Source organism: Pseudonaja textilis, chromosome 3 (assembly GCF_049901715.1).
Source record: "Pseudonaja textilis isolate UNSWEBS1 chromosome 3, rPseTex1.2, whole genome shotgun sequence".
NCBI lineage: Eukaryota > Metazoa > Chordata > Lepidosauria > Squamata > Elapidae > Pseudonaja > Pseudonaja textilis.
Genome location: NC_141992.1, coordinates 62062950 through 62090921, shown reverse-complemented (window position 1 = coordinate 62090921; position 27972 = coordinate 62062950). Strand labels below are relative to the sequence as shown.

At 36.5% G+C, this 27972-nt stretch overlaps 2 protein-coding genes across 4 annotated transcripts; one reads left to right on the top strand and one right to left on the bottom strand.

Annotated features, from left to right (window-relative positions):
* Positions 1-3999: 3999 nt before the first annotated feature.
* Positions 4000-15117, top strand: LDLRAD1 (low density lipoprotein receptor class A domain containing 1). 2 transcript variants are annotated; one of them, XM_026707240.2, is made up of 6 exons: positions 4009-4181; positions 4625-4679; positions 6724-6888; positions 9360-9497; positions 13411-13539; positions 14836-15117. In XM_026707240.2, the coding sequence occupies exons 1-6, from the start codon at positions 4161-4163 to the stop codon at positions 14982-14984; spliced, it is 657 nt and encodes a 218-aa protein (XP_026563025.1). In that variant the 5' UTR covers positions 4009-4160; the 3' UTR covers positions 14985-15117. The 2 variants fall into 2 exon arrangements, with proteins under 2 accessions (XP_026563026.1, XP_026563025.1); XM_026707241.2 differs by lacking the exon at positions 4625-4679 and having other exon boundaries at positions 4000-4181.
* Positions 15118-16540: 1423 nt separating this feature from the next.
* LRRC42 (leucine rich repeat containing 42) lies at positions 16541-27967 on the bottom strand. 2 transcript variants are annotated; one of them, XM_087929941.1, is made up of 9 exons: positions 27436-27748; positions 26510-26988; positions 25352-25483; positions 23316-23434; positions 20669-20757; positions 20361-20435; positions 18043-18156; positions 17184-17268; positions 16541-16817 (listed from the first exon to the last, which is right to left on the bottom strand). In XM_087929941.1, exons 2-9 carry the CDS (start codon positions 26971-26973, stop codon positions 16564-16566), a joined length of 1332 nt encoding a protein of 443 aa, XP_087786067.1. In that variant the 5' UTR covers positions 26974-26988; positions 27436-27748; the 3' UTR covers positions 16541-16563. The 2 variants fall into 2 exon arrangements, with proteins under 2 accessions (XP_087786067.1, XP_026562908.1); XM_026707123.2 differs by lacking the exon at positions 20361-20435 and having other exon boundaries at positions 27436-27967.
* Positions 27968-27972: the final 5 nt, after the last annotated feature.

The window sequence follows — 27972 nt, the reverse complement described above, 5'->3', positions numbered from 1 at the left end:
TGTTTTTAAAAAACAAATATAACTCTTCTGGGCTTCAGCTTTTAAAATACATGATAACTTCTATATCAATTGTTTTTATTTTAATTTGCAGGCATTGATTAAGTTCTAATTACTTTAACTAGAATTGCTTTACATTATTTCTTTTTGAATTCCAGTTCTTTATGATGTTTCTGTCTCAACAGACATGATATTCTTCCGATTAAAATCGGAATTCTGATTTTGGGGGGGAATTTCCCCCCTCCTTCCCCCCGCTTCTTCTCCTCCTTCCCCTCCCCTCGGAGGCCCCCTGAGTCAGGAGTTGCTACTGCTGGCACGGCTCCGCGTGGCTCCAGTCCCGCGTTGCCTCGGGAAGGGAAAGGCAAAAAGGAGCCGCGGCGGCGCTTTACAACGGTAGCAGTGGCACTGGAGGCTCAGGCGTAGCGGCTCCCGGGTTTCTTCTTCCTCCTCCTGGTACCTTTCAGTCCATGGATACTTAAAGAGAACCGGGACACCTTGAATGGAGAGCCACAGAGGCACGCAGAGCCCCAGCCGGATACCTGAGCGGAGCCTGGGCGGTGTGACCGGAGGCTGCTGAGCGGCAGGAAAAGGGAGCTGGGCAGCCACAGACCAGCCGTCTTTCCGTCGGCCTCGGCTGAATCTCTGCCTCCCAGCGCACTTGGTCCTCCCCCCGCAGGCTTCCCCGGCCCCTTGCCAAGCGGGTTTTCCTCCCCAGCCCTGTAGGGCCCTCGCTGCCTTCCCCTTGCCTGGCCGGCCAGGCTCCTTAGACAACCCAGCTGCCTCCTGCTGAGAAGCGCACTGCCAGGCGGGGTCCACGTGATGCAGGGCAACACGCCACCTCCCGACCCTGGCGAGGGAAAGCGGGTGCTCCCTGGGTGGCGGCCTCTGCCCCGCCACCAGGGAAGCAGCTGCCCAGCTCCGGAGCTGATCCACACCTGACCGGTTGGAAAGGAAGGGTGTGTAGCATTGGTGTTGTGCATGCGATTTCTTGCCGTGCAGCACAGAGTCGCTTTTGACCGGCCCCAATTTTTTTTTCAGAGGGGAATATCTTGCCTGGTCTCAAGTGCAGATCTAATGCTTAACATAGGTTACATTAAATATACCTTTGTAGGTTGATAGAAAGTTGTATGTTCTCTGTTGGAGGCTCTTCAATGTATTACAATGAATTTGTTCAGCATGAGAAACATGAACAAAACATAATCGTCATTCTACGATAAATTCTTTAAAAGAGCCCGTAGTTCAGTTTTTATAATATTTCGCTTTTATTCTTTAGTAGGCAAAGCCTACTTCAATTTTGTTATTATATAAAACTTAAGGTTCTGCTCTGAGAACAATTCTGAGATGGCAGAAGTAAGCCTTTCTATGTAGATAATCTCACAATAGAAGCAGTCTCTAATTCCCTGCTATCAGTATATCACCATAGCCTGTTAAAAAATGAAGCCAATTCTATAGGATATAGGAAATACAAGTGCAGAAGTTTCAAAAGTGATTCTATCTAATAAACCTGCTAATTAAAACAATTCCCAGAACCTTTGATCAAAAGACAAAACTAGTGGGAGAAAATCTAGATTTGAATGAACTTTATTTTTTGCCCTTCATCTCACGGAATCTCCAGGAATAAAGTTTGAAAAAACTTGATAGAGAATATGGTTTCTTGGTGTGTTTTTTTTTTAATGAAAATACTCTGGATCACAACTTTTCAAGATCAGTTTGATCCTAATGTAAACAAGTATAAAATTATAAGTGCTTCAAAATATACCTTAAATAAGAAAATATGTGTTTCAAATTACATCATACCTCAAAATTAGTTTGATCTAGTTGTGCTCTAAAATGTTGTGCTTAAGCAACAGTGAGATATCTGAATCTTTCATAACTATAGAGGTCTACAAAATACACCTTTTGTGAACATAGTTCCTAATACAGATCATCTCAGGCAAAATGTAAATATTCCCAATCTACACATTCACAAGGCAGAAAATGTTCACACATAGGGAATTATTCTGGCCTTTCCCTCTTTGCTGGAAAGAACATTTGGAGTCATTTTAAATTCTGGCAGAACTTCATAATCTGTGGACTAAAGCAAGTTATAGCTGTGATTTCCCAGAACTTCTCATTACAGCGCGGATGTGTCTGGAACCTAAGGATGTCCAGATAATTGAAATATGAAAAAACTTAATTCTGGTTTTGAAAAAATTTAGCCATGAATCAGCAATAAGATGAGTATCTTTTGTGTTGTGGATAATTCTCCTGTCTTAAGGAGACTGATAAGGACCGACGCTTAAACACCTAATTATATAATTTAAACAGAAATAAGTTATAGAATTAGGTATTTAAGGCTTAGTCCTTATCAATCTGGACCCCAAATTATTTTAACGTTAGTGTAATTTGTATTCATTTTTTAAAATTTCTCTAGTCTCTTGTTTATGAAGTTTCCTGTTGAGAGAACAAGCAACATTCTATGGTCTAGGTTAGAACATAACGTTTGTCTTAGTAAAAGTTACAAGTTGTATCTCTCTGCCTTGAATAGCTCTGTTATTTAGCTCCTTACTATTGAGCATTTGCCTAAAAGATTTTAAAGTAAAAATATTTTATATTTTTCTTTTTCTATAATAAACTTTAATCTTATTTGTTTCTTGTGAAATTGGTCTATCTCCCAAAGAGAGGTGCAAGGGCTGTATCTTCTAGCCAAAAGCTTATAAGCTACATGGCCAGGAGGTTGAACAATAGAAATTATTTCATTCCCCCTCTCCATTTTTCCCTTTTAATTGCAGAAACAGCACAGGTGATGACAAGTTTATGTTTCTCTGACCATTATGATTGTGGGCGGGGGAGGGAAGATACCATGTGAGTCACTCACTAGAAAATAAATTATTTTGTTTGCTAAGTACTGAGCCATTATTCCCAAGGTAGGAAGATCAAACTGATGTGAACTCTAGAAAGATGTTGGCACAGGCAGATCTTGTGCTTTCCAGCCTCTAGCTTAGCTTTGTCACTATTCTGTATGCTTTATTTAGATCCTCTGCAAAATTAGTCCTCTGCACTTACTTTAAGTAAATCTGAGGTTGAATTTAAAGGCAGAAAGTTCGTTAGGCAATGTTTAAAGGTTGTTCTTTCCACAGCAAAACAAGCATATACTTATCTCAAAATTTAAATAGATTATTTTTTTTCTAAAATTCCAGTTACTGTGACAATGGTCTGTATAGCAATCTATTACATACAAACTGAACACCATATGGATGCTATTAACATATTGTATGTAGCTCTCAAGGCTATCCAGTTGAAAATCAGTTGTTAGAAATAAGATTTCTGTCCATTTCAAACAGCTAAATCCATGCTGTTTCAAAAGTATCTTTTTTAAGTTTTTAAAACAACTCAGTACCATTAAAGGTTATCCCAAATTTAAAAAGTAAACTAGTGTTTTCCTATACCAATTACATTATAAATGATACTAGTCAAAGAGACAAATCTAATTTAAAAATTGCAGCTCTGAACTATTTTAGTAACAGAGTTCTAGGTTTGGCTAATTAAGAACAAAAACCATAGGTGAGCCCTCAAATATTGAAAAAAGTATGGTCACATCATGTGTTTATACAGTATATAAAAACCATTATGAAACAAAGCCCCTTTGTAAAGCTGCAATAATATGTGTTTATATCATTGTAGCTTTACAAAGGGGCTTTGTTTCACAATGGTTGTCTTTACATATAAAGAAATAATTTAAAAGTCAAGTTGGTTTATTTCCTGAGCTCTCAAAGTAAAATCATTCTTGCCTACAATTAGTTTGTTCTTGCCCATAAATACGTTATTAGTGTTATTTGTGAAATTTATGTTTCTAGCAGTGGCTGAATCATTATTGGTAATTTTCTTTGAAGGCTGAAAGGCACAACATTTTCCCCGGTTTGTGCTTACTTCCGTTTTCTTCAATATGATGGGGATGAAGTCGTAAGTAAAAGAAGAAAAGAGTCATTCTCTTTTGTTCTTTTGTTTCTCTTAGTAACCAGGTAACCCAACCCCAGGTATATAATCTGGTGGCTTGGTCTCCTAATCAACACGCCATTTAATAAAAACTAGCTTCTCTTTCTGTCTTGAGTAGCACTAGCAACATCATTTTAACACTGATGTTTGAATGGTCAGTATAATCCTGCTCGGCTTCAAGAAGGAAAATGAACAGAACTTACCCACAGGTAATTGGCCACCCCTTTAAGATAATTATAATTAACCTTACTGGATTAAAATAACAACTTTTGTTTTCTGTAAACAAACTACAAATGCTGGAATATCCTGTGCAGTTACTTTAGTAACAGAAAGTTGAATTAAATATAATTGAATATTTTGATATTTACATGATTTTCCAAATGTGCATAATGATATATGATGTAGTATTTTTTAATTTACTTCAGTTATTTTTCTTGTATCCCTCAAGATTGCTTAGAGGTTTTCTCTAATTTTATCCCAGCAATAATACCCTGATGTGTCGCAATGTGCTTCATGGTTGTGCATCTTCAGAGCTCTTGAACTTGGCCTCCTGGTCCAAATCTATTTACTGCCTTAACTGATGTAGCTACTAAAGTAGTTACTTGCTTTAAAGATCTTGGCTCAATATTTATTTTATTTTTATTAATTATAGAATATTGATACGGATTCACTGGGTTCAACCAAATCTCATCTCACTGATAAGAAAGGTAAAAAGTTCTGAATACTTATTCAGTGACAAAGTACTTAGATGCTTAATATGTATGTTGAAATGATTTTTTTGGGAGAGTAGAAAATACACAGTCACAGCACACAAATACACAGTTAATGCTGCTATATGAAATTTTTATAGTTTTGAATTAGAAAATTGTTAACGGTGTATAATTATTAGAAATAGAAATTGCTACCCATTCAAAAATGACTTCTCATGAGGTTACAACTTGGAAATGTATATTATGAAACTGGGAACAGAGAAAGGTATCATGATCTAATTCCATATTAAATGTTAATTTAATAACATTTGTGATTTTTAATGGACTACATTTTCCAAGATACTAGAATAATGGATGGATGGATGAAAAATGTGGCTGTACAAATGGAAAACAGGGTAGCATTTTTAAATCATTATTATTCATTTTTCACTTCTTTCTGTGCATATATTCCCAGTCCTACTAGCTGGGGATTCTGTGAGTGATGGTCCAAAACAACTGAAAGACGTGAAATTGTACAAGGATGTACTAGCAGAGACTTTGTAGAATTTCAAGACAGACTCAACATTATAAAAGGATAACAGTTATTATTTACTTAATTTTTCTAAAGCATTTCTGTGGCCACCCAACTCACACAAGGCATACAAAAAGGGAAAAATCATAACCAACAAATACAAAAGCTGGATATATAATTAAAAGCTAATAAAACAAAAATAAAAAGAGAGGATTGGGGCAGCAGTATGCTATAATTTCTCGGTGTGAGTCTCCCCATACCAGATCCGTCGTACAGAAAAGAAGCAGGACTTCCCTGCCTTTCTAAAGGTCTGTAGGATGGTACATCGATCCATATCTATGCTAATTGAAAGAAAAGGAGATATATACACTTGAGAAGGAAGTGGGAAAAATAAATGGCATGAATTTGTTCTGAAATAGCATCAATGGAAGGATCTGATATCACTTATCGGTACAGAATAACAGAAGAAATATTGAGAAATTTATTCTCTGTTAAGCTACTTAAAGGTTGGAAAGATAAAACCCAAAATGTGATAAATATATTTCTCTTGGGCTTGAAATCCTGTTTATTTCCTCAGTTTTCTTGTAGCGTTCACTGAACAAGAGGCGTAGTTTGGAACACAACTTTTACCTGCTGCAGAATCAGATTCAGTCTTCAATCTGTCCATTTAGGAAAGAACATTACATCCAGGAGGTTTAAAAAAAATCACAACCTAAAGAATATTGGCTGAATAAGGACCCTAAATTTCTAAAATAAACATTGTAAAAGACAAATGTATTTGTTTATTAGATATTACTATATCATTTAAGGAAGACCAATTTGGAGTTCCTGGTGGACAAAATAGTCTTGGTGTTCAGTGGCATTAAGACAACAGTATGTCCCATTAGATGAATGTTTCTCAATTTCAGTAACTTCAAGATGGGTGGACTTGAATTCCTAGAATTTCTTAGCCAGTGTGATGTCCACCCATCTTAAAGTTCCTTGAAATTGAGAAACACTGCATTAGATTTGACTTTAAGAGATTTTGAGAAATGAAAACACTACAAAATTCATGCAGCTATACAGGCTTTATTTTTAATGTGAATAGATCATATGGTCCATGACAAGAACAAAGACTTTTAAGCATATAAATATTTTATATGAAGGAAAAAGTAAAGTCTCCTGCAAATCAGGATCAGATGATGGCTAACTTCTCTGTTGTTTTCCTGGTAATGATACAGAAGTGCTTTGACACTGACATCTTCAGGATGTTTTTTTTTTTTTTTCTATTGAGCTACAGTCCTGTTATTCCTAGTAATCTCCCTTGCAGATTCCAATCAGGTCCAAGTTGCTTACATTTTTGTGATCTGCCACGGCCAGGCAAGCGCTGCTCACTGTATGGAGTAAACTTCAATGATGCTTAGAATCCATGTATTTCCCCCATGCCACTCCAATGGTCTTATGTAGGTCTTTTAGAAATAAATTAATTGTTGGGAGCTGGCAGAAGCCAATAATACGCACATGAATTCTGCAGTAGTTTTATTTCAACAGCCGGTACCACTCATGACCAACCAGACTGCTGCAGAAAGTGTTTTTCATGGACCCTTTGCACTCGACGATGCATCTGTGTATCTGCCATTAGTCTTATTATACTTGGAATAATCATTGCCATCATCACATTGGCTGTGACTGTCGGCATTCCTCCTCCTAGCCCAGGTCAGTTATTTGCAAATTTCAGTTTTAGTCTAACATCTACACCACAGGAAGAATAGTCATGGCTCTTTCAGTATGTCAGATGGTGAGAGTATTGTCTTAAATATCAAGAGTTAGAAGAGAGGAGAACTTAATTGTTTATCAATATAACCAATAATGGACATTTTTAAAGCACAGTTTGATTTGTCATCGGTAGCCACTTCAGAGGGACTCGTAGACCTTCTGTTCTCTTTGTAAAGTTTCATTGTCAGGGAAATATCTGTTGTTTGTAACATTTACATAGTGGATGTTTTTTATTTACTATTATACGTATCTTCCATAAACAGCTGTCTATGGACCGATTCAGATACTCTAATCTCGAAACGGCGTTGCCATGATTGCAGCTAGATGCTAGAAATGACTATTCTAGCCTTATGATCTAGCATCAGTAAGTCTCTTTTGAGTCACTAATGACTTTTCAAACATAACCATGCAGTTTTCTTGGCAATAGGATGGACATGTTTTGTCGTGACATCTTTTAGTGCTTCCTAGTCTAACAAATTAGCTCTGATCCTGTTTAGTTTCTGGGGCAAAGCTAGGTCAGCCAGATACTACTATCTATACTCAGGTAAATCAACATACAACCCATAAATGAATCATTTGATCACCTCTTTCTATGTCCAACTCATGTGAGTATGGCAACATTGTTATGGTGGATTTAGGTCCACTAAATCTAGGGAAGCTAAATGATACATCTAAATAATTATCATTTCCCTCTTAATAAAAATGCATCTATTTCTTTAAAAAATTAATTTTATGGAATACCACATTTATATTATGCAGGACAGTATGTCATAAACAGTGAAGATAGTGAAGCCTCATATACTATTTTTATTCCACTCCATCTCTCATTTACCCATTTATATGGGAAGGTCTAAAATGAGATTCTAAGGTTATCAATACATCAGTTGGATATAGTTGCAACTTTCCTTCAGATTTCCCTGCTCAAATTGTGAAGATCAGGGTGAAGGTGGCAGTCACCTTACATAACCTTTCTATGCTTATACACGCTGTAGTAGAGTGTAAAAGGGATTTATTAGGTGAGAGATAGGTCAAATCTCTTAATTGTATGTCAGCGATATAATTATCCAAACTGCTTTTTTGAGTCAGATGCTGCAACATCCATAATATAGCTTATAATTAGCCAACATTTACCGAAATGAGTGTTAATAACTCCACTTTGATATACACTGTCAGTTTGCAATTTGCAACAAGTTCCACACCTTTTGAAGATGAATTTGAGTGCCACTAAAAGGTATATGATCTAATAAAATTAATATTGTAGCAGTCAAAACACCAAGTGCTCTATGTTTTGTTGGACACAATATGAAATATATGTAGATATATCTTTTTTTTTCAAGTAGACCAATTTTCCTTTAATTCTCATGCTGCTCTAAGTTCAAAGTTGTTTTTCCCATGATATAATTAACATGATGTTTGTTACAAATTATATAACTGACTTTTTATAGTTAGTCCTTGATTAGCAACAGCAATGGAACTTGCCCATTACAGCCATAATGGTCTTGAAATGGATCACCCATGTGACCAACCTGATTTGACAACTTTTGCAACAATCATTAAATGATTAAGTCATTTAACAAATCAATTGTTCACTATGGCTGGATTTGCCAAAAACCAGAAGTAAATGCTGGTTTTGGGCAAAACCATTGTAAAACATGGTCACTTGACCACAGGACACTGTAAAAAACTGCAAATGTAGGCCAGATGCTAAACGCCTAACACACAGTCACATGACTGCAGAGGGAGTCAACCATTGGAACTTCAGAACTGGGTTGTGAGAACTCCTGGGGAAGTCCATCATAACTTTGAATGGTCCCACTGGTCATAAATCAAAGAATACTTGCATACACTGCAATTAATATTTGACACATAGTATTATGTGACAGGATATGTGACATGATAAAGGCATAAATCTTTTGATATTCGAATTCACATAATTCCAATTATTGGCCAGAAGGGGATGAAGGATGGGGTTAGCCATCAAATCTGAAGATCCAGTAATATGGGGATGGAATCTGTAAGGCAATTATAGTGTTAGGGAAACTGACTGTGCTCTCCTGCAAATGATGCTTTATGGTTTTAATGGTTTTACTGCTTTTAATTTTTGATTATTTCTTGTACAGTACTGTTCTTTGTGGTTTTAACTTTGTATACTGTCCAGAGTATTAGTAAGTTGTTCTGTGACAGTTCTATAGAAATTATGTTAAATTCAGTTTTATTAGAAAAGTGGAAAGAAGGAATTATAGTATCTGAAGATTAATGATACTTGTATATCTAAAACCTTAATTTGAATTGAAAATTAAAGTTTTTAGATCTGTAATTAAATTTGAATTGCATCAAATTTCATAGAGGTATATACTATATTATTGAGTGTCAGTATTTACAATTAGTTTGCTCTTGGTTTTATTTTTCAGTTAACCGTTTATGTGTGACTACCAGTAAGCAAACAGGCTTTTTATGTGATAACAGAGAGACCTGCATTCCAGCCAGTGAAGTTTGTGACACAAGACAAAATTGTGCCAATGGGGAAGATGAGCAAGAAGCATTATGTAGTAAGAGCCTTATGTTGTGCCCTTCTTCTTGCCCTCTTCATATTACAATGTTTTTCAAAAACTTTAACCTTAGACCAGGGGTCCCCAACCACCGGGCCCGGACTGGTACCAGTCCAAGGATCATTTTCTACAGGGATGCCGGTTTGCTGGGTGCCGCCATCTTGTTTCAACGAGAAAGTGCTTCCGGGCGAGCTTTTCCGGTTGGAAAGCAGAGTTTGGGTCCTGAAGGAATCTTCGCACCTTAGTTTCATCGAAGGTGGGGGCGGCTTCGAACAAAGAGCCGTCCTGATGGCGGAGGAGATTAAGAAAGCACAAAAAAGGCACAAAGGAGGAGTTGAAGGTGACGGGGAGAAGCAGGGGACGGCTGGCTGGCCGGTCGCTTGGCTCGCCTTGCCTTGTCATGCGTGCTGATGCCAGTACTGGGCCGTGGATCATTTTGTGATGCTGGTACCGGGCCGTGGCACAAAAAAGGTTGGGGGCCACTGCCTTAGACTGTCTACTATTGACCTCATCCCTTTCCTAAGAGGTCTGTAGGGGGCGTGCATAAGCACACCAACATGCCTACCATCCCTGTCCTATTGTTTCTTTTTATTTCTCTTATATGTACCCATTTCTTGTATTCATAACTATGTTTATACTTATACTTATTATCTTGTAAGCAATTGACAAATCAAATAAATAAATAAAAATAAAATATCTTGGGCTCCTTATAAAGAATATATGATTATATATTCTACAGTTTTAATGTATCATGTTATTTTTATTTAGAAGGGAATGTTTGGTTATTTATGCTATATCTTAAAGCAAACAACTGGCTTAATATAGGGCTACAAGATCTTAAGGTCCAAAACTACTGTACAAGTGTTCTTAAAACAATATAGAAATTAATATGCAAATATGTTAGCTCATTTGTATATTAATTTTCTATATGGCTTTAAGAACACTTATATAGCCTGCATAGTAAGTTGCATAATATTGTGAGTAATTTCTCCCCAATAACATCTGCATTTGAATATTTGTGGATTTCAATTGAATCTAATATTCTTTTTCTAAACAAGACCCCTTTATTCTATTGCTCTAGCAAATAATATAAACATTAAGCTGAAGAGAGAGCCTATAATATCAGGGTAAGCACAGTATTATTGAAAAGCAGAATATATATAGTGATCATTCGAAGTTACAACGGCACTGAAAAAATGTGACTTATGACCACATTGTAACATCCCCATGGCCACATGATCAAAATTCGGATGCTTGCCAACTGGCATGTGTTTATGCCAGTTGCAGAGGTCCAGGGTCATGTGATCATCTTTTCCGACCTTCTGACTAGTAAAGTCAACGGGGAAGCCAGATTCACATGTTACTAACTTAACAATTGCAGTGATTCACTTAACTGTTGTGGCAAAAAAAGGTCACAGAATAGGGAAAAACTCAATTAGCAACTCTCTTGCTTCGCAACAAAAATGTTGGGCTCAATTGTGATCGTAAGTTGACAACTATCTATAGTAGCATAAGTTGCAGTACTTTTTGAAATAGAAATACAATAATAACCACCAGAAATGAACTAAGAATAAAATGATCTCAGATCTCTTTGATTTCTTCTGATGTATCTCTGCATATTTCTCATTTCAGCAAATAGTTTTCATACAGTTGCATTTTTCTGCTAACAATATGGGAGTTTTTGCTTTGGTGTCAAATCTTGTTTGCATTCATCCTCTGGCGTAATTCATTTTTCCCCATCTTATTCCCAGTGCATATGGTCAACCAGATTTTTCTATGTAATTATTTCAAGATGAGCCCATTGGGATTTTTTTAAAAAAAAATCTCACATAGTTCAGGAAAATACAACAAAGGACAGTAGGAAATGAGAAGCTAGGAGGACTTCTCATTGACTTTGAATGGCTTACATCATATTTGAATTTTCCAGAACATTATGTTTTAAATTAGAATTAGGTTATGGTCAAAGACAAGATTCAGATATTCTGCATTTCTTTAACCTCACTACTGCAAGCTCTGGATGTGCCTTTTTGAAAAATTGGTCCATTTTGTTTTAAGATTACAATTAACAGATCTGATCTGAGAAATTGATTCTAAATGAAAGGTATCAATAAGTCTTGATCACTGTCCCACTTCACACTTTCTTTATTTCTATTTTTTTTCAGAAGCTAGATTCATACGTTGCACTAAGGCATACGGACTTGACATCTTAGCTTAGGCTGAACTGGAATTAGTAGTTTATGATTCAGGAGGTTATGGGAAGTCAGTCTTTGTCTTAACATGTCTGAGCAATTATGTTTGTAATGTGGAAAGAATTTTAATTCAAAATTAGATTTATTCCTATACTGTCTCTAACCCTCCTTTTGTTCATTAACTTGACCCCCCAGTAACTGAAACTAGAATACTATGTTGCAAACAGTCAATATAATGTTGCAAAGATTTCTAATCCACTTCCTCCACTGATACAATGACCAGGCTAAACTAATTAATCTGGCAAATAATAGCAGACAGGGAAAAACCTTTCTCAATACAGAATTTCCCTGCGTACACAGAAATGGCACCCAAAATCAACACGTAGGCACACACCAAATCTACACATAAACTAAGCAAAGTAAGATAAGAACTTTTTCATTAGACCTGCACACCTACCAAATTAAACACCACAAGGGCACATTCATACACACCTCACAAAGGACCGTCTCTCCTATAAATATTCCTAGTCTCTGTATCCCAAATTGTAGCTACGTCAAGTGCTGCTTCTATGTTCTTGGATACATTTCTTTCTCTTCAAGCAGCTGAATCCCATGTCGCTGTTACACAATCCCAACTGAAATTTGAATATTCTTCTGACAGTAAAGTCTTTTTAGAGTTGAACATGCTATGGGTATTCACCTAGTGTGACTGGTTTGGTTTTGGTTTAGTATATTGTGTGAATACAGACAGTTATGGATTATTTAATAAACCATTGCACAAACTGCACATTTGATCAATGCATCCTATTTTGGCATGCAAGCTCATTTTACCAGGAATCTCTGTTTTGTATGGTACTCTCTAAAACAGGAATCTCGAACCTTGGCCACTTTAAGACTTGTGGACTTCAACTCCCAGAGTTTCTCAGCCAGCCTGTTCTAAAAGGTCACGCTCATGGTTGAAAAATGAACTAGTTAACTAACTCAGGTTGTGGCAAAAATACCTTTACTGTTGTACAAATACAGGGCTTCTTGGTACTCAGTTTACAGAATATAGAATAACATAGTTGGAAAGGACCTTGGAAGTCTTCTAACTAATCTTCTCGAGTGGAAGATGTCCTATATCAGGGGTGTCAAACTCGCAACCTGCAAGCCAGATGCGTCATGCACTGGCCATGCCCACCCCAGGTTTAGCGAAGGTGGGAAAGTTGCAATACGTCACGTGACAACGCCATGATGAGGTGAGTTTGACACCCCTGTCCTATACCATTCTGGACAAATAGTTATTCAATCTCTTTCTTAAAATCTCCAGTGATGGAGACCAACTTATTTTTGTTCCAAAGCAGGCTAACAGTTCAGAATTCATAGGGACAGTTTAAGAAAAACTAGATTTTTTCTAGATACACTTTAGAACTACAATCCATATATGAAAATATTTAAACTTGGCATCCAAAAGGTTTAAACCAAAAACAGCTACTGAAACAATAAATTTTTAAAAAATCATTACGTTTATTCTGCAATAAAGATTTCAACCCCCAACAGCTTGCATTTCTCAGCAAAATCAGTGTCCTGTTGACATTATGTTTCCTTCCGTACCCAAGTTTTTATACTTGACAGGTCTGGGTTTATTTATTAGTATAATTTTTTTTTCTTGACAGGTCACATTTTAAGGAAACTTTTTTTTTTTAACAACAGTGTAAGCTTACATTTATTTGCTGTTTTGGTAGGTGATTTGCCAAAAAGCCTTCCTGGACACTTGATATTTTATTGCAAGAATCGCAGGCTTTGGATCTACGCAGACAAAAGGTGTAATGGATTTAACGATTGTGGAGATTGTTCTGATGAAATAGGGTCACGTGAGTCCTTTATTTGTTGGAAAAATAAAATTTAAGTTTTAAATATAAATGAATGTTTTAAGACTTTTGTTGCCTCCCAAAGTGTTTTGCTTTAGTTGACCTTGCCCTCAACACACACACACTCTCTCTCCTACACAACAAAGGGGAAACAGAAGACTGGTTATTCAAGTCCAGAGCAAAGGAATTAAGTGTAACTCAGTATAGAACTATGCAGTTCTGGCTAGTTTCTTCCTGTTTGGCTGATGTTCTTCCTTATGTAGGTCCTTTTGACTTTCTGGCCAACGGATGAGAAAAGAGTTAGCTCCAGAAGGAAAGGAGTATCTCTGAATATTACTCTGCTAGTTATTGCCAACTCTGCAGGGGTGGGTGGGGATTGGGTACTCATCTCCATTTCAAGGCCATAAGGCAGAGTTTATGGATGGCCAAACAGCTAGTCCTCGACTTACAACAGTTCATTTAGTGACCATTCAAAGTTACAATGGCATTGAAAAAAGTGACTTACAACACTTATGGCCGTTGCAGCATCCCCAGTCATGTGAATTACAGTCAGATTCTTAACAACTGATTCATAATTATGACGGTTGCAATATCCTGGGGTCATGTGATCATCTTTTGTGACCTTCTGACAAGCAAAGCCAATGAGGAAGGCAGACTTACTTAATAACCGTGTTACTAATTTAACAACTGCAGTGATTCACTTAAGAAAAGTCGTAAAATGAGGCAAAACTCACTCAATTATTTTCTCACTTAGCAACATAAATTCTGGGTTCAATTGTGGTCATAAGTTGAAGACTACCTGTAATTATAAATGGATCAGGTCCCACTAAGGGTTTTTAAAAATACCTGTTCTATGATTATGGTCTATGCATTGCTTTCTTTTCTGTACATGCTCTGCCACACCATACAGGCCTAATGTATTCAAGGGGTAATACAAAACTGGAAGATCATGTTTGACTAGGAAGCACAATGGAATATAAAGTGCTGCAGCTTGCTGTGTTATTTGCTGAGCAACAAGATTTCCCTCCGAAATATCCTCATAAATAAGATCAAGAGATTGCATTGACCTATATTAAGACTCAGAATTTTCTTTGGCATGTGATTTCTCTAGTCTTGATCCTTTCAGATGTGCTAGGGCTAGAGTTCTCATAAGTCTAAGTAAGCACTGCCCACAGCCAATGTTTCACAATTCTGGGACACTTAGATAGAATTACCTACTAACTACTGTATGGTTTTTGGGAAGAAACTTCTTATGAATTGGGTTCATGTGTGGGTTTTTTATTTTTTTCAATCTTGTAGAAGCCAGCTGCCCTCCTTGTGGATCTCAGTCTTGGAGTTGTACCCTGGTGGTCTTCCATGAATATTGTACCTGCATTCCTAGAAGTTTTTGCCGAGATGGAATACAACATTGCTTTGACTGGTCTGATGAATACCTCTGTACAAGATAAAGCAGATGATGTGATGACCATAACCTTGCAGAAACTAAAAAACAACCCACTAAGAACCAGGCTGTTGTGGAACTGCAGATAATTTTAAAGGGACCTCACAAAGGATGTTTCATTCAGTGTTGTTGCTCTTCACAGCATTTGCCCTGCTTGGTTTCAGGGGCCGTTTGTTTTGCTCTGCATTCACCTAGTTCTCACAGTGAAGCCATTCATCCATGACAGACAAGGGGATTTTGGTTTTCATTCAGTTTGTTGCAGAACCTGACACTGCTGTTTCCGGATCAGCGACTTGCTTAAATTCAGTCTTTATAATCTTCAAATTTTGCACAGGATGCTCACATAACAATAAAACACCTTCTTATTTGTAAACCAGAGGTTATGAACTTTCACCTTATATCAGTTTCAGTTGTTTATGAGTTTATAAATATACAGAAGATCCACATCTGATAATTAAATGGCAGGCCAGGAGCCAAGTTAGCTAGAGAAAAACAGGGAAAGAAACCACATAATTATATAAAGGCTTTCCCAAGTTTATGAATGCCTCCTCCCACCTCCCTAAATATCTGGGATTCTCTTCAGAGCATTTTACTTTAAAACAGGTAGTCCTCAACTTACAGCTCAGTTACTGTTCAAAGTTACAACAGTACTGAAAAAACTGACCACCATATTTCACACTTACAACTGTTGTAGCATTGCCATGGTCACATGATAAAAATACAGATGCTTGGAAACTGGTTGATATTTATGACAGTTGCCATGCCCAGGGGGTCACGTGGTCAGCTTTTGCAAACTTCTAACAAGCAAAGTCAATGGGAAGACCAGATGCACTTAACTATCGTGTTGCTATAAGCTTTCACCCTCAAGGCTCCACCTGACTGCTGTTCTGTGTGTTGCTTTTTTTCATCTGCAAGCCAAACTTGCTAAACTTTGGCAGGGAGACTATCTGTACACTGCAAGGGTCTCTGTTTGCACACCTCATTTAATGAAGAGAATGAACACACCCCTTCGTGTATTTGGATATGTGCTTGGCCTGGGACAGGAGAGTTTATAATGTGGAATGGTCAAACTTAGTTGGCGAGCTCCAAATTTTGAAACCCAAAACTGCACAAGCAGTTGTATTGTTTCTCCCCAAAAGTACAAATGTATATTTTTGAACATCACAATTTACATAAACAGTTCAACCATAACACTTTTCAGCCATTGTGTTTACTGTATTATATTTAATTCCCTGTGGTCAAGTCTTGCCGTTTCTTCAGATACTACATACAAAGAGGTTACATCATGCAAGAATTACTTGCATGAATTAAAGACGCCCAACAAAAATCAATACCCGGGGCAAAAATGAACCATAGCTAGTATCATTCCCAGCAGTTTCTCAGTGAATCCCCTTTATGTTTACCCAAACATGGTAAAGTGCTCATTTATTGTATGTATAGAAGTACAGCAAGTGTTTTGTTTTCTTTACAGTGGCTTCAAGTTGATTTCTTTCCAGTCCATCAACTGCAAAAATAGAATGCACCATTTATTTTCCAAGAGAAACAAAGCTGAACATCAGCCAATTAGTTTAAAACGTTCACTTTATTCAATAAGAGTTTAGCAGGTCCCATTCTGTCTGTGAAAAGCTAAAGAGTTCTGATTGAAGGTGGTGGTTCTTTTGCTCAGCTGCAGTTCTCCTTCTCTTCGGGAATTCTTCAATCATTTCCATATCTCTCTGTGGTAAAAGATTATCTGATGTCTCTCTTCTTTCTTTGTAGAACTGCAAGTTCTCACAATTTTCTCTTTGCTTTTCTCCTAACAAGGATTCTTGAGATCCTTCTGCTCTAGGTCTTTTTCCATCTGCAAACAACAACAACAACAAAAACCCACTCATGAAGTGGCCACAATTGCATTTTTATGTTGTTATGTTTTGGCTAGCAGTATCAAAAAAAGAACATTAACTTATATAGATAAAGCATTTTGAAGGCTTCCAAATGTTTCAAAGGATTATTTTAATTCTTCCAGTCATTTTAAATGAAGCCTGAGTAAAGGAGGAATCATATTTCATGAGGAGAGAGAAGTTTTTAAAAACCCCACTTTAAGTTAACTGTTACCATCTGTCCATGTACAACCTCTTTAGCTCACAGCTTCAGTGAGCAAAAATATATCTCATTTTTTTTAAAGTAGTTTTAGCTTGAAAACAACTATCTTTATTCAATTACTTACAGAAACGTTGAGCTGCTAGTTTAGATTTTATACTTTCTTTGGAGTTAACTACTTCTAGGACTGCATGTTTCCACTGCAAGATAACCTGAAAAAGTTAATTTCAATATTGAGTATACTGATTTTTGTATGACAATCAACCTAAATGCAAAATATAATATTACTTAATTGTGTATAAATTATGATACTTAGGATGAACAAGTGTCATTAATGGCAAAAACTAAGTGATAGTTAACTGAATTGAAAGAATATTATAATATCTGCAACAGCTATCCTTTTTACAGTCTTAAGCCAAAGTTTATTCATTTAAAAATACATTTATTGTTAAATAATCATTTATTTATATTTCTATACCTCCCTCAAAGAAGGACTCTATAATATATAATACTTGTAATATTAGCATAACTATATTGATAGAATGAATATCCAGTTATATATTTTATACTTTATTTTATGAATACTTCATAAATATATACTATACATTTAAAATAGAATATTAATAATCTATTATATAACTGTCATGCTGAAATAATATACTGTATAAAAACTGAGAAGATAGAACAACATGATCTACTTAGATTTAATAACACGTTAAAGGACTAAGCTAGTTCTACATTAATATATATATGTTTCTTCAAATGTTACTAATTTAATTAGTTTTGTATATTCTTTTTTACTATATAAGCAATGTTACATTTTGTTTGTACTTCATCCTATCTTCTTGCAGTTATATTTTATGAATAACATATTTAAGCATTAAAAAAGAAAATATTTATTATTTATGCCTGACATTTTAAAACATTCAGACTCACAAGCTCATCTTTCGGATATTAAAAATGGATACTGATAATTTAGGAAGTACCTGATCTGCCCATCCTTCTGTTTTGCAGCTGCTATGATCAAATTCTTTCAAAGGAATCTTTGAATGGACTAGGTCTATGAGCATGTGGATTTGATCAATGACTTCTTTTGTGCCCTGACAATAAAGAGAAACCAAACTAGATTGGCTATGTTCATGTCATAAAGTAATGTCTAATGGCTTGGCTTTGCAAATTGTTTAGCCTTTTTGTTTATAAGCAATGCTTTATAGCTTAGTGCAATGAGGTGGCCACACTTATATTATTTATTTATTTTTACTGATTGAAAAAAACGCCTAGCTCCCGATGATTTTGGGTGCAAATCAAATATATATATATATATATATATGTGTGTGTGTGTGTGTGTGTGTGTGTGTGTGTGTATCCTTGGTTATTCGGGTTTTCTCCCGCGTAAAATTGGAAGTATCTAGGCAACGTTTCGATGAAGTCTCATTCATCATCTTCAGGCTTGTGTCTTCGGCTTTGTGCTCCTCAGAGTAATGTGAGCTTGCAGCTGCTTCTTCCTTTTAACAGCTAGTGGGGGTGTGACTTGATTGGGTGGGGGCTTGGCTGTGTTCTGATTGGCTGGGGGTGTGTTCTCATTGGTTGGGGGTTTGGCTGTGTTCTGATTGGTTGGGGGGGTTGGCTGTGTTCTGATTGGCTGTGGGTGTGTTCTGTTCAGGTGGGGGCTTGGTTGTGTTCAGGTTAGTCTTAGTTGCTGGGGGATTTGAGCTAGTGAGCTGTGATCCTGCTGTTTGGCTTTGTGTTCATGGTCGTGCCACAACTTCATGGCGGGCGTCAGTTCACGTCATGTATGGGTCGGAGGGGTTTGAAGTGGGTAGTGATGCAGCTGCGGTATGGCTTCTGGTCCATGGTTGTGTCTCATCTTCTGTGTGGGTGTCTTATCTTCTGCTTTCTATGTGGAAGTGTGGTGGTAGCATCTTGTGTGGCCCTCGTGCGTGTGGGTCTGGTGTCATTCTTCATGTTAGGTACTCATTTGTTCATGAGGGCGGGTTTCCAAATGGCTGGTAGGCGGGAGGTATCATCTTGTTTATTCATGCTGTGTGGGCGTTTTTCTATCTCTATTGCTTCTCTGATTATTCTGTTGTTGAAGTGTTCAGTTTTGGCGATAGTTCTGGAATTTTTAAAGTCAATCTCATGTCCTGTGGCTTTGAGGTGTTGGACCAGGGAATAGGTTGGTTCTTCTTTTTTGATTGAGTTCTTGTGTTCTTCAATGCATGCACTTATTCTTCTGTTAGTTTGTCCTTTGTATGTGGTGGGGCAGGCGGTGCAAGGGATATATATTATATGTATGTTATTCAGCTTTGTTCGGGTATTTTCCCACGCCATTAGAGTTGTGCTTTTAAAGTTGTAGCAACGTTTCGGCAGAATCTCATCTGCCATCATCAGGCTTCTGTATAGTGTTCGTCTGTGTCGACGAACACAATACAGAAGCCTGATGATGGCAGATGAGATTCTGCCGAAACGTTGCTACAACTTTAAAAGCACAACTATAATGACGTGGGAAAATACCTGAACAAAGCTGAATAACATACATGTAAGTACCCCTGAAAACTTAAGAAAACAAATATATAATATCTATCTATCTATCTATCTATCTATCTATCTATCTATCTATCTATCTATCTATCTATGAAATCAGTAAAACAAAACAAAATCACAAAATCATAGCAAGCAAAATCTTACAGGGGCTCTCATACTACTCTGTCCGAAGGCCTAGAACAGGAGTTCCCAAACTTGGCAATTTTAAGACTTGTGGACTTCAACTCCCAGAATTCTTCAGCCAGCATAGTTATACTAGCTGAGGAATTTTGGGAGTTGAAGTCCACAAGTCTTAAAGTTGCCAAATTTGGAGACCTCTGGCCTAGAATAAGGATTTTACTACCTCAGGGAGTATAATCAGGGTGGATTACACAGTCTCCAGATAATATCATTCCAGAGCCTGTGTGCCATGTCTCAAGAGGCCCCAACAGAAGACACTGATTTACAGAAAGGACTCAAAGCACATTGACTCTTTCATATCTTATTAGCATGTTTTCTTGCAATGTTTAAAAAAATCATGTTTTAAGATTAATATGTGAACCCGCCCATTCTATAAAACAACAAAGTCAACGACAAGTCTTATGATAAGACAGAAATATTAACCTTTTTATATGTGAGTGTGTATGGTGTGCATGTGTGTGTGTGTGTAAATATACATGTGCCTAAATCTAGATCAGAGGTGGTATTCAGCAGGTTCTGACCAGTTCTGGAGAACTGGTAGCGGAAAATTTGAGTAGTTTGGAGAATCGGCAAACATCACCTCTGACTGGCCCCGTCCCCATCTGTTCTCTGCCTCCTGAGTCCCAGCTGATTGGCTGGGTCTTCTTTTGTTGCCCTGCACAGGAGAACAGAGCTAGGAAGCAGGTTAGTGAGGTGGGGAGGGAATGGGATTTTGCAGTATCCTTCCCTCAGGAGTGGTGAGGAAATGGGGATTTTACAGGATCCTTCCCCCGCCACACCCACCAAGCCATGCCATGCCCACCAAACCATACCCACAGAACCGGTAGTAAAAAAATTTGAATCCCACCACTGATTTAGATGTTAAACAAAGTAAACACTTCTTTTTACCCTGAGGCCAGTTCCAGAGAGATCCAAATAGTTCAACTTCTTGAAAGGACGCAGATACCTAACTCCTTTATTTGTGATTCCTGGATTATCTATATAAAGAACAATATCACATTAAAATTAAACCTGTTATATATGCTAAAGGGCATACAAGAGAAAAAGTAAGTCAAAGCTACTTAAATGTTTCTTAACTTGATACTTGTTAGAAATGCTAAACATTACACTACTTAAGCTATTATTGTTACTTAACTGAAAGGGGTTCAGAAAGCTTCATTTTCTTGACCAAAGGGACTACCTTCTTGACTGCAGCCCCTCTTCTTAGAAATATTGTGGTTAAATTAGCCTAAATTTTGTTATATTTTAGGAAAGCCATAAAATCTAACTTTTCTAGAAAAGCTTGGAAGAGGATCTGGATGTTATTGTTCTGGGTGGCTTTAAGCTCTATGTAATATTGTTTTTGCTATTGAAATTATTATTTTGTTATACAGTCTTATTGTTTTGATATTCTTATTGTAAGAAAGGAATATAAATCACTCAGAGTCCTGTGGGATTAGAGAGCATATAAACCTTATACAAAAACAGAGAAATATCAAATTTCAGGACAGACATATGCACTTTTTCTTTCTCACTACAAGTAGTCCTTGACTTACGACCACAATTGAGCCCAAAATTTATGTTGCTAATTGAGACATTTGTTAAGTGAACTTTGCTCCCCTTTTTTGTCCTTTCTTGCCACAGTTGTTAAGTGAATATTATAGTGGTTAAGTTAGTAACATGGTTGTTAAGTGAATCTGGCTTTCCCATTAACTTTGCTTGTCAGGTTACAAAAGGTGATTATATGACCCTGAGACTCTACGACCGTCATAAATATGAATTAGTTGTCAAGCTTCTGAATTTTGATCATATGACCATGGGGATGCTACAGCAATTGTAAGCGTGAAAAACAGTCATGTCACTTTTTTCATTGCCATTGTAACTTTGAATGGTCACTAAATGAACAGTTGTAAGCCAAGGATTACCTATATATGAATAAAGATAAGATATTTGCTATCAAATACTTCTGTTCCATAGAACTTCAGAAAATCAGGATATTTTACCATCTTGTTTGCTGTATTCAAACTAGGAACCATTGCTCAAGGGAGTTGGGAACATATAAGCTTAATACATTAAATTGAATTAAATTAGTAACAAATCATTTATTTAACTTGGCCAATGAAGACTTTCAGCAATTTACAACAGAACATAAAGCCAAAATTTAAATTAAAAATAGTAAAAATCTAGAATTCAAACTGTTTAAAATATGCCTTTATTTTCTTAAAGCAACATGAACAATTAATTTAGCAGTGAATGCATTCTAAAGAAGCAGAACAGCTTAGAAGAAAGATCAACCACGAGTCATTTGCAAAATAACCTTGAGAAACCGTAAGCAAATCTCCTTAATTAACTAAGAGGATCAAATAGAAAGGGATATACACTCATATAAGCTGGACATATCCCAGTGAGACTATAAAGTGGCATTACTAGTCTTTTGCCTGGAAACAAATCGGCAGCCACTATATTATCATTTGCATAATGGGATGTCTTTGACAAAGCCACATGCTGTATTTAAATTTCTGAACAAGACATAAAGACATTGCCATGTAGGGTATTTATATTAGTCAAGTTGGAGCTAGAAGAATGCGCAGGAAAAGGATCACAAAAAAAAAGATAGACGCACCCCCACACTAAGTTTCTGCTTCTTTTGCAAGGGTGATATTTTGTTCAGTACACAGAGATCTTTCTTGTCTACTTTCAGTTTCAATTCATTACATCTTCTCCAGAGTTAGATATTATATTATATTATATTATGGTCCAACACCAGATTAGCTTTAACCAATCCATTACCTGATTTCAAATGAGCTATGCCAATTACTTGAAGGTGATATAAGGAAATAGGTTTATAAGTCATCACATGCAGATAATATCCAACATCAGATTATCTGATAATGTTCCTCAACAGTTAACATAAATATTGCAAACCACCAGTGATTGCTATTTTGAAACCAACTATTTCCAAACAGCGCTATCTCAAAGTTTATCTGGAAGAGAACTGGCACAATCAAAGAAAATTGAGATTTAAAAAAAACACACAAAGAACTTGAGTCTCCTGAGTAACATTCCAAAGTATTCGAATAATCTATTGAGTCATCTCAAACATGAAGGATAACATTGCTGACTTTGTAGCAAAAAAATAGGAGCTTGTCTCTCAAAGTTCAGTTAAAGAAAGGAAGGTACAGGCAGTCCCTGACTTACAACAATTGAGCCCAAATTTTCTGTTGTTAAGCAAGACAGCTGCTGAGTTTTGCACCATTTTATAACCTTTCCTGCCACCGTTAAGTGAATCCCCACAGTTGTTAAGTGAATTTGGTTTCCCTACTGACCTTGCTTGTTAGAAGATCGTAAAAAGTTATCAAGTGACCCAGGGACACTGCGACTGTCACAAATATGAATCATGGCCATGTGACCATGGAGATGCTGCAATGGTCCTAAGTGTAAAAAATGGTCACATGTCACTTTTTTCAGCGCCTTTGTAACTTCAAATGGTCACTAAACAAACGGTTGTAAATTGAGGACTACCTGTACCTGCTCTCTAATCTTAATTTATACTTACAAGACAAATCCAATGCTGAGAGATTTTCAAGGCCTCTTTTCATCACTCGAACTCGTGCTGTCATTTTGCGAAGCCCAATATCTGATAAGCAGTTATCTTTCAGGAGAAGGTGAGTTAGACTGAAGTAAGAGGTAAAAATTGCAGTTTTTACAAAAACAATTGTTAATTGTTAAAGAGTATTTCCTGAAAAGTATCAATTATTATTTCAGGTTTCCTCTCTCATTTAAAGACTGGCATGAACTCTTTATCTAATCACACTTATCATATATTAATAATGTTCAGGAAAAAACCATTGATTCAAAAAACATATTCTAGTACCTTAAAGTTTGTCTCAAAAGTGTATATAAATAATAAACCTAGTTAATTTATTAATCTAACCCAATTTGTTGTATATGTCTGCAATTGCAAATTTGAACAAACTGCAAAGAATTGTAAATTAAATAGGTATGACACTATTCCTCTAGATTTATGACTTAATTGTTTAAACAAGGCTGTAAAAAAGCATTTAAAAGAAATAGGTCTTTTTGTATTACATGGATTATAGTACGACATTAGCATGAAAAAGTCCCTTTCTTTCTTTGAAATATTTAAGCAGTCATATCCTTTTCAGACTTTCTGCTTCAAAAGCTGTCCTCAGTCCATGTGCTATACACATGCATGTGCATGTCCAGACAACATTGCTACATGGACTATTAGTGAAGAAGATGATGAACATGTCTACAGAAACAGCTGTTGTCTGTTGTTAGATTAATAAATATAGACCAGATTTAGATACAGCACTAAATCATGTTTTGGTTAATCTGGTAAGTGGAGCAACCTGTAATTGCTGAATTGATACAATATCCCAAATCATAAATCAACAGGTTTCATTATAGCTCACACACACACACACACACACACAATTTTTTCCTGATTTTTCTCCTTAATCTATAATTGTAAAACCAGAAAAATTTAAGAACTTCCTTCTATGAAAGGTAGTGTCTATGGAAATTTTCAATCAACCAGTTAGAATTAAAGAAGCTTCTTGGATGAGAAGCAAAACATTATTTGGGGGAGCGGGGGGGGGGTGTCAAGAAAATGTAGTTGCCTTTTGGAAAAAGCACCTTTGGTTCTTCCTTCTACATTTTTTCTGCCATGAAATGCATCCTTGTGAAGGAAGAAAGCCCTTATAATTACCTGTATAGAGAGAGCCAAGGTAATGTACAGTAGGCCTTGACTTACGAGCACAAATGAGCCCAAAATTTCTGTGGCTAAGCAAGAAGTTGTTAAGAGAGAGTTTTGTTCCATTTTATTTTTCTTACCACACTTGCTAACTGAATCACTGCAGTTGTTAAGCTAATCATACGATTGTTCAATGAATCTGGCCTCCACAATGACTTTGTTTTTCAGAAGGTTGCAAAAAGGGGGTTGCCTGACTTTGGACACTGCAACTGTCATAAATATGAACCAGTTGCCAAGCATCCAAATTTTGAGCATGCAACCATAGGGATGCTGCATCGGTCATTAAGTGTGAAAAACAGTCATAAGTCACTCGTTTCTGTGGTGCTGTAACTTCGAACGGTCACTAAATGAATGGTTGTAAGTCAAGGACTACCCGTAATTGGTAAGGTGTAGGATGTCACCAGAAAGATCCAGTATCAAATCTAGCATGAGCCTTAGAAAGTCTTTGGGCCAGTGACTCTGTCTCTCTCTTAGCCCAATCTATTTTACAGGGTTGTTGCTTTGACGAAAAAAAGAGGAGAAAGGAGGGTTATGCATGCCACTTTAAATTCCTGAATAGAAGTTGGGATATAAGTGTAACAAATAAATAAATAGTAGAATTTAGCATGTACTTTCAGCTAGCACATACAAAATCAACCAATCGAATAAAAATTTTCCAACAAGTGAAATATGTAATAATTTATTCCATTTGTAAGATAAATGTATTTCAGCCTTGTTATAATTAAAACTGGAACTAATTTCAGTTGCCATAGTTCTCTGAGCAATAAACAAACAAATGAGAATGGTAATTTATCTCACAATTATTATTACTGTACCTGGACAGACTTTCATTGGTGACGTGCTCTAGCAGCTCATGGCCGTCCCCAAGTTTACAACAAGACAAATCCAAATATGTCAGACCTCGGAAAGATTTAATTTCTTCAAGTTTTTCAGAGATAATTAGAGAACTGTAAAGAATAAAAAAAAATGTAAGCTCCTACAACGTAGTGCTGTCTTGGGCACTGTCTTCTATTGCTGAAGAATTAATATTACTAATCATCTTTACAAACAAGATTATTTTCTTACAGTATTTTGTTTGTTTTGGAAAATAGCTTGGGTCCCATATATTTTGGAAAAAGCAACCACAGATTTTGTTAAATGCCCAGCCTAAGCCACTTTTATTTATGCTCAATTCCATTTCAATATAGCATTGAAAAGAAGTAATGGAGAAATGCGCTAGTAAAATCATACAATAGTCAGGATCTCAGAAGTAATCTGTCGAACTCCCTGCTTGTGCATGTTCTATTAAAGCAAGGATTATGCTTATTGTCTAAAGCACAACTACAATGAAACCAATTTTCTTTCATTTACAATTTACAAAGCATCTCAACAAAAGGCAAATGTGATCCAGGTTCTTTAGATGTCAATACAGTTTATTTTCAGATAACTGTTTGAGAAGATTGCAAGTATTCCTGTACATTCAAAATCTACAGTAATACTATAGAAAATAGGTATTTTATTGGGGGCGGGGGTGGGGGGAGGGAATACTTCAACTTCTATAAATCTCAATGAGCATGAAGCCTTAACACATTTGTGGAGTAAATTAACTTAAAGAAGGTTACCCTGTATCTTTTGTAGTTATTTATACATTCACAACATTATTTCTCATACAAAACAGCTACAACAGTACAAATTAAAAATCCTATAATGATAAACTAATAAGACTACCTTATAAATATTAAGCCAGAAAGATTAAATTCATATTTAATATCCTTCAACTGAAAATGAAGCGATATTTCGGTTTCCAGTATAGAACAGTTCAAAAAATAAAGTAGGCAGTTCAATCTATCTATTTGCACTGATCTATTTGCTTAATTTCAGAGAGCACTCCAATTTTACACTTCTTGAAAATCAATATATATATATATATATATATTACCAAATATATATTATCTTACAAACATACTACTATTTAGCAAACTGTTTGTGCTTACCCATTTCTCAAGCATAGCTTCTGAAGCACTAAGCATCCATAAGCATTAGTGAATGTCTGCAAAGCACAGAGCCCTGTTTTTGATTCCATGAATTTCTGCCTAGCATCTGCAGCATAGAAAAGCTTTTCTGCTATCTGTTCTGGAAAGTCATTCAGTGAATCAACATGATTAATATTGTCAGCAATATAGCTCAGGACTAGGCTGAAAAGAGACTTGGAAGAATAACGAAGACTTCCCTCCTTTGTGTAAGTGAAGATAAAATTATCTGTCCTTCCATTGTCATTTTCCTTGTTGACACAAAGCTCAACAGAGAATTCTTTAGAGAACAATCTTGAAGGCCTTGAATTTGGAGTATAATTGACTCTTCTTCCTGAATCTTGATTTATCATAAAGAGCTGACCATTCTCTCGAACATATACAGGTTCTCCTTCTGGATCATTTTCGGCATCAAGATAGCATGACATTCTGCTTTCAGATTTCTGGAAGAAAAAGTCAAAATGAAAAGCATTAAAGAAGCGGAATAAATTTCCAAATTTATTTCACTTTTGGCTTTTTTCACTCATACAGAGTATTTTTATACATAAATATTTTAATATTAAACACCTAAGCTGAAGGAGTTTCCCAAAAGCAGAGAGATAATTGTATGCCTTTATGTCCTTGCAAGAGAAAAAAAAATCCATATAACAGCTATCCTTATTTTAAAATTCATAATCTAAAGCAGTACGTATTTCTCAACTCTGCAACTTTAAGTTGAGTGGACTTCAATTCCCAGAATTCCACAGCCAGCTTGCTCGTTTGCTTGCTGTCTGTGGAATTCTGGGAGTTGAAGTCCACACATCTTTAAAAGTTGCCAAGGTTGAGAAACACTAGTCTGTAAAGCAAGATTAATCCAATCCAGGAAACTTAAAAAGAAAAAAAGAATATACCTGCCGTCCGGAGGAACTTCTGAAGACGCCTACAGCGTATCGGTATGACTGTAAAGGAGCAGTCAAACTTCATCCACTGCCAGTATTTTAGCAAATCCTTTCAATTTACATGCAATATAGCCAGGGTTTGTTTCTGTTTCTGCAGGGGAACATTGGAAGCAACCAGCAGCCTCCCCAAAGCCACTCTGAGGTGCGCAGTTGGGGAATCCACCCCCAATCCGTCGCCTCCCAACGCGGGAGGTTTCTGTGAATTCACCTCAGAAAATACAAACATGTAAAATCACTTGCCCCCACTTTAGACCGCGAGATTAGCGATTGGGGGGAAAAAAAAAAAAGCAACGCGCATGCGTGCGTGGCCGGAGACCCTAGAGATAAAAATGCAAAGCCGTTTCCCGAGAACGAGAGTGGTTGAAGGCCTTTGAAAGTTCACATCCAATGTTTTGAAGGGCACCACATCTCCATACCCTTGCCTAATTTACCTAGCTCTTTGGGTTTATGCACAATATAATTGAAAGATTCACTGCTCGTGAATTGGTT

Coding starts and splice junctions, on each gene's coding strand:
- LDLRAD1 (XM_026707240.2), top strand. CDS start 4,161: ATGAACAGAACTTACCCACAG. Junction 4,680..6,723: donor TCATCTCACTGATAAGAAAG/GTAAAAAGTTCT, acceptor TTATTTCAACAG/CCGGTACCACTCATGACCAA. Junction 13,540..14,835: donor TTCTGATGAAATAGGGTCAC/GTGAGTCCTTTA, acceptor TCAATCTTGTAG/AAGCCAGCTGCCCTCCTTGT.
- LRRC42 (XM_087929941.1), bottom strand. CDS start 26,973: ATGTCATGCTATCTTGATGCCGAAAATGATCCAGAAGGAGAACCTGTA. Junction 20,436..20,668: donor TCTCTGGAACTGGCCTCAGG/GTAAAAAGAAGT, acceptor TCTCCTGTGCAG/GGCAACAAAAGAAGACCCAG. Junction 17,269..18,042: donor CAGAAGGATGGGCAGATCAG/GTACTTCCTAAA, acceptor TAACTTTTTCAG/GTTATCTTGCAGTGGAAACA.